The sequence below is a fragment of the Leucoraja erinacea genome, unplaced genomic scaffold (assembly GCF_028641065.1).
Source record: "Leucoraja erinacea ecotype New England unplaced genomic scaffold, Leri_hhj_1 Leri_846S, whole genome shotgun sequence".
Lineage (NCBI taxonomy): Eukaryota > Metazoa > Chordata > Chondrichthyes > Rajiformes > Rajidae > Leucoraja > Leucoraja erinaceus.
In genome coordinates, this window is record NW_026576780.1 from 44,761 (window position 1) to 51,914 (window position 7,154).

At 56.6% G+C, this 7,154-nt stretch overlaps 1 protein-coding gene across 1 annotated transcript; it reads left to right on the top strand.

Annotated features, from left to right (window-relative positions):
* Positions 1–557: 557 nt before the first annotated feature.
* On the top strand, positions 558–4,682 carry LOC129694882 (uncharacterized; the record flags this gene model as incomplete). The annotated part of the gene is given in 4 exon segments (XM_055631638.1): positions 558–641; positions 2,785–3,026; positions 4,270–4,342; positions 4,345–4,682. Coding segments are annotated over 4 exon segments (737 nt in total), but the record flags the coding sequence as incomplete, so codon positions are not given.
* Between the last annotated feature and the right edge of the window lie 2,472 nt (positions 4,683–7,154).

Here is a 7,154-nt window from a genome sequence, read left to right on the forward strand (position 1 = left end):
GTGTGTATTTGGGGAGCAGGAACAGAGAGAGGTGGTCAAACTGACCCAGGTTGGGGAGGGGGTGGGCTTTGTAGGCTCCAGTAATATTAATGTATACTAAATCCAGAATATTGTCTCCTCTGGTTGGACAGGAGACATGTTGATGGAACCTGGGGAGTACAGTTTTAAGGTTGGAGTGGTTAAAATCACCCAGAACAATAAAAGCCCCCTCTGGGTGTGCAGTTAATTGTTTGCTGATAGCAGCTTGCAGCTCTTCCATTGCTAGCCTGGCATTAGCATCCGGGGGTACATAGACTGCAGTGATAACAATCGATGCAAATTCTCTGGGCAGATAGAAGGGCCTGCACGTTATCATCAGGTATTCCAGGTCAGCGGAGCAGTGACTACCAATCCTAACAACGTCCGTACACCATGAGTTGTTTACATAAATGCACAGTCCGCCGCCCTTGGTCTTACCGGAGTCCTCCGCTGTTCTGTCGGCCCTGAAGACAGTGCGCCCATCCAGCTCGATGGCGTTGCCCGGGATGTTGTCGTTGAGCCATGTTTCGGTAACGACCATGGCGTTGCAGTCAGCGATCCGTTTATGTGTGTTGATCCGCAGCCGTAGTTCATCGATTATATTCACCAGGGACCGATCATTGGCGAGGAAAATGCTTGGCAGAGCTGGCTGGTGAGGGTTTAGCTTTAGCCTAGCCCGATAGCCTCCCCGCTTCCCACATCTTTGTTTGCGGTCTCTGCGCCGCTTCCGGGCACTTCCTGTCGGAGGAGCTGGCACACTAGACCGTGGTGTCCTGGTGATCTCCGGCGGTAGTTGGAAGTCGCTTTGTGTACTGGTTGTGCAGAGACGACCGAGATCCAGTAGCTCTTGACGGCCATACAAAGTCTTCGCTCGACTGTTCCGAGCGAAAACTATTAACCAAAAAAATGCTAACTTGCAAAAACTGGAGACGCAGAACCTCGCTTTGTGCATCGGACGCCATCTTGATTTCCGAAAAACTCTCTTCCTAACTCCCTAAATTCTCCTTTCAGGACCTCTTTTCTTTTTCTACCTATGTCATTGGCACCTATATGTACCACAGCCTCTGGCTCCTCTCCCTCCCATTTCAGGATATCTTGGACACGTTCAGACACATCCCAGACCCTGGCACCAGGGAGGCAAAATACCATCCGGGCATCCTGACTGCGTCCACAGAATCGCCTATCTGACCCCTTAACTATAGAGTAGGTATGTTGCAAAACTTACCTTCAGCGGCGCTGCAGTTCTGCCGCTGCCCGTGTGCACGACTTTGGCGCCTTTGAGAGGGGAGCAGGTTTAAAACGTAATTTTCTCTAGGCTGTGGAAATCGATGTTGTTCAGCCTACGTAATTGCTGATGAAAAATCGCTGCGAAATTCGTTCGCTGCAGGTATTTTTAAACTAAATTGGGTTATTTAATTGTCATAGTAGATTAAAAATCATCCTCTAAAGCCGTGAACCCCGACAACGGGACGTATCTCATGTAGGGGACAAGGCAAGGTAGGTTGTTTATTTTTACATTAAAAAGGGCTTCTTAAGATCCCTTTATACAAAATGTTATGTTGCGAGTAGCTGACTTGGGGGCCCATTCAATCCCTCAGTATATTTCTGGGCATATGGGCTTCAAATTCACCGCAATGGCAGCATTCCAAACCAGCGCGTTCCACAGAATCCCACTTGAAAGCTGATTTAAATGGCCATTAATTTACAGCAATTGAACACTAAATCCCTTCCATTTGGCCTATAAATTAATGTAAATGAGATTTAAAAATCATGTTTTATTGTGAATTTTTGTGTGAATGTTCTTTGGACACTTAGGCTATTTAAAAATCTTTCCTTAAGAAATGGATAGATGTTTAGATCTAGTAATTGAAATTTGGAATTAGCTACAATTGGGTAACTAACTAAATATATGCTTTAATTTCAGGTCATCAAAGTAAGATTGTTTAATATTTGTTTCAGAATGCTTCAATCTATAATAACTGAACATTTCTTTCAGTTCTCTGAATTTTTAATAAAGTTATGGCCATTTCACTGTCGATCACAGTTTTTGTGTTAAGTCAATGGCAAATCATTAGGGAACAAGATGCTAGTATGAAAATGGCCATTCGATTTTAATACTGAAGATATGAAAGTGAATTAGGTGTCAAATTAAACTTATTTTTATGCTTTATCTGATGGGATAAATTTGATTTTTACTTGATTTTTAAAATCTCAAAATATTGTAACACTGCTATATAGAGTCCCCTATTACTAGGCCGGTCTCTGTGCCGGAGGCCCGGCTACCCCCAGGTACGCTGCCCCCCCCCCCCGAACAGTACTACAGGAGTACATATTGCCAAGGTTTACAGCCACCGGGGTACTCTCTAGTCCCTGCCTCTGCCCCTTGCCCCTACTAACCGGGACCCACTTGTCTGCCTCCCGTGGTCTTGGAGTGACCACCTCTCTGTAACTCCTCTCTATGATCTCCACACTCTCCTTGACCAGACACAGGTAATCGAGCTGCTGCTCCAGGTTCCTAATACGGTCCATTAGGAGCCCCATCTCGACGCACCTGGCGCAGATGTGGACGTCTGGATGGCTATCAGACCCCATGACTTCCCACATCTGACATCCAGAACAATAAACTGCCCTGGCACTCATTCTGCCCCTTACCTTAATTAAGGTCATTTCTGGGGTTACTCCCAATCAGCTGCTTCCTCTATTCCGCTTCCACCAACTACGGCTCCCTCTAGACCACTTGTTTTGAAGTGTGATGGAACGTTGCAGATTGAGCCCCAACTGCCCCAACCGTTCCAACCGTTCCAACCGCCCCAACCGCCCCAACCGTTCCAACCGCCCCAACCGCCCCCCCAACCGTTCCAACCGCCCCAACCGCCCCAACCACCCCAACCGTTCCAACCGCCCCAACCGTTCCAACCGCCCCAACCGTTCCAACCGTCCCAACCGTTCCAACCGCCCCAACCGCCCCAACCGTTCCAACCGTTCCAACCGCCCCAACCGCCCCAACCGTTCCAACCGTTCCAACCGCCCCAACCGTTCCAACCGCCCCAACCGTTCCAACCGCCCCAACCGCCCCAATCGCCCCAACCGCCCCCACCGTTCCAACCGTTCCAACCGCCCCAATCGCCCCCAACCGTTCCAACCGCCCCAACCGCCCCAACCGCCCCAATCGCCCCAACCGCCCCAACCGTTCCAACCGTTCCAACCGCCCCAATCGCCCCAACCGTTCCAACCGCCCCAACCGCCCCAACCGTTCCAACCGCCCCAACCGCCCCGACCGTTCCAACCGCCCCCAACCGTTCCAACCGCCCCCAACCGCCCCAACCGCCCCAACCGCCTCAACCGCCCCAACCGCCGCAACCGCCCCCCCGACCGTTCCAACCGCCCCAACCGTTCCCAACCGCCCCCGCCCACCCCCCCAACCGCCCCAACCGCCCCAACCGCCCCCCCGTTCCAACCGCCCCCGACCGACCAAACCGCCCCGCCCGACCGCCCCGACCGTTCCAACCGCCCCAACCGTTCCAACCGCCCCAACCGTTCCAACCGTTCCCAACCGCCCCAATCGCCCCAACCGTTCCAACCGCCCCCCCAACCGCCCCAACCGCCCCAACCGCCCCAACCGCCCCAACCGCCCCCCCAACCGCCCCAACCGCCCCACCCCAACCCCCAACCGCCCCAACCGCCCCAACCGTTCCCAACGTTCCAACCGCCCCAATCGCCCCAACCCGTTCCAACCGCCCCCAACCGCCCCAACCGCCCAAACCGCCTCAACCGCCCCAACCGCCCCAACCGCCTCAACCGCCCCAACCGCCCCCAACCGCCCCAACCGCCCCAACCACCCCAATCGCCCCAACCGTTCCAACCGCCCCCAACCGCCCCAACCGCCTCAACCGCCCCAACCGCCCAACCGCCTCAACCGCCTCAACCGCCCCCACCACCACCCCCCACCGCCCCAACCGCCTCAACCGCCCCAACCATTCCAACCGCCCCAACCGCCCCAACCACCCCCCAACCCACCCCAACCACCCCAACCCGCCCCAATCGCCCCAACCCGCCCCCAACCGTTCCAACCGTTTCAACCGCCCCAACCGCCCCAACCGTTCCCAACCGTTCCAACCGTCCCACCGCCCCAACCCCCCCAACCACCCCAACCGCCCCAACCGCCCCAACCGTTCCAAACCGTTCCAACCGCCCCCCCAAACCGCCCCAACCGCCTCAAACCCGCCCCAACCATTCCAACCGCCCCAACAGCCCCAACCACCCCCAACCACCCCAACCACCCCAACCGCCCCAACCGCCCCAACCGCCCCAACCACCACCCCCCAACCGCCCCAACCGTTCCAACCGCCCCAACCACCCCAACCGCCTCAACCGCCCCCCGCCCCAACCACCCCAACCGCCTCAACCGCCCCAACCGTTCCAACCGTTCCAACCGCCCCAATCGCCCCAACCGTTCCAACCGCCCCCAACCGCCCCAAACCGCCTCAACCGCCCCAACCGCCCCAACCGCCCCAACCGTTCCAACCGCCCCAACCGTTCCAACCGCCCCCCAACCGTTCCAACCGTTCCAACCGCCCCAACCGCCTCAACCGCCCCAACCGCCCCCAACCGTTCCAACCGCCCCCAACCGCCCCACCGCCCAAACCGCCCCAACCGTTCCAACCGTTCCAACCCCCAACCGCCCCAACCGCCCCCCAACGCCCCCAACCGCCCCCAACCGCCCCCCAACCGCCCCAACCGCCCCAACCGCCCCAAACCGTTCCAACCGCCCCAACCGTTCCAACCGTTCCAACCGCCTCAACAGCCCCAACCGCCCCAACCGTTCCAACCGCCCCAACCGTTCCAACCGCCCCAACCGTTCCAACCGTTCCAACCGCCTCAACCGCCCCAACCCGCCCCAACCGCCTCAACCGCCCCAACCGCCCCCAACCGCCCCCAATCGCCCCAACCGTTCCAACCGCCCCAACCGCCCCAACCGCCTCAACCGCCCCAACCGCCCACCCGCCCCGACCATTCCAACCGCCGCCCCAACCGTTCCAACCGCCCCAACCACCCCAACCGCCCCAACCCCCCCGACCGCCCCCGACCGTTCCAACCGCCCCCGACCGTTCCAACCGCCCCGACCGCCACCAAAACCCAACCCCCCGCCCCCAACCGACCGCCCCGACCGTTCCAACCGCCGCCCCAACCGTTTTACCAACCGCCCCAATCGCCCCAACCGTTCCAATGTCCCAACCGCCCCAACCGCCCCAACCGCCCCAACCGTTCCAACCGTTCCAAACGTTTCCAACCGCCCCAATCGCCCCAACCGTTCCAACCAACCCCCCCACCGCCCCAACCGCCCCAACCGCCCCAACCCCCCCCGTCGCCTCAACCGCCAAACCGCCCCAACCACCCCAACCGCCCCAACCGCCCCAACCACCCCAACCGCCCCAACCGCCCCAACCGCCCCCAACCGCCCCAACCCCCCAACCGCCCCAACCGCCCCCCAACCAAGCCCCACCCGCCCCAACCCCCCAACCGCCTCAACCGCCGCCAACCAACCGCCCCCCAACCGCCCCAACCGCCCCAACCGCCCCAACCGCCCCAACCGCCCCAACCGCCCCAACCGCCCCAACCGCCTCAACCGCCCCCAACCGCCCAACCGCCCCAACCGATAACCGCCCCCCAACCCCCCCAACCGCCCCAACCGCCCCAACCGCCCCCCCAACCGCCCCAACCGCCCCCAACCCCCAACCGCCCAACCGCCCCAACCGCCCCAACCGCCCCAACCGATCCAACCGCTCCAACCGCCCCAACCGCCCCAACCGCCCCAACCGCCCCAACGCCCAACCGCTCCAGCCGCCCCAACCGCCCCAACCGCCCCAACCGCTCCAACCGCCCCAACCGCTCCAACTGCCCCAACCGCTCCAGGGCCTCTGTGAAACAAAGCCCCACCAGGGTCGGCCTTAGTGGGTGCAGGGCACAATTGGGAACAATTTTGGTGAACCTCAGGTTCCCAGCCAAGGTGTGTCAGCCCTGTTATTTAGTATATATTATGAAATTGTGCACTAGGTGCTATGGATTCTACACTGCGTGAATCTCTCCTGCTCCCTCTCGTTTGAATGTCAGTAGCTCCACTGGCTTTCAACCTTTACCCTAGCTGCTAATTACCATTAAACTGCATTATGTGATTGGACACAATGCCCTTGGAGACAGCGGTTGATTGGACAGGAGGAGACCGAATTGTTGATTGGACGGGAATTTTAAGGCAAGCTGGTTGGTGATTTGACGCAACCCCCTTACAGACAGCGGTTGATTGGCCACCAAATAATGGGGCATAAATTGACAAAAAGGAAAATAATAAAATCGCTGGTCAGTGCAAACTCAATGGACTATCTGCGCTGTATCTCCAAACTAAACAGTATAACATGCACGTACATTCATTTAAAATAAAATTCAGTGATAATTTCACATGATTTCTCACTGTATCTGACCAATCTCTGTATAAGATGATTGGTCTGCCTTCAGCATTGACTCTGAACTAAAAACCTAAACCAGACTCAATTGTATCGTCACATTGGACTCAGTAAACTCACACGTCTCTGCATTCAAGAGGCTGCTGTGGTTGGAATCACCGGCTCTGAGACCAGAGTGGGTAAAGCGACCTGAGATCAATACATAAGATGATAGATAGCTCTTCTCAATAACAAAAACTGTGAAGTTTTCTTGCTTCTTGCAAGGTGATCTATGACCTCGCTAAATAAATATTGTTGTAACGCTCAGTTGAGGTCAAATGAAGAAGATATTCATTACATTGTTCAGTGGAGCCCATGGATATGTCACTGAAAGCAGTGAAGGAAGCAATCTCCACACTGCTTGTCCCCGCATTTAATGAAGTGACTTTTAAATTACTTGAAATAAAAGTTGATGTCTCTTTGTAACAAATGTCAACTGTGCTTCTAATGAAAGAGAAATCAATTCACTTCTTTCTCTAACCTTCTGTAATTCAGTTGACTTTTATTTAAAGTGGAAGATGCAAACATTGTCAGCTCCACCTGGAGTCCAGAACAAGGGGCGGTTGGGCGATCGTTTCGCCGAACACCTCCGCTCAGTCTGCAATAACCTACCTGATCTCCCGGTGGCTCAGCACTTCA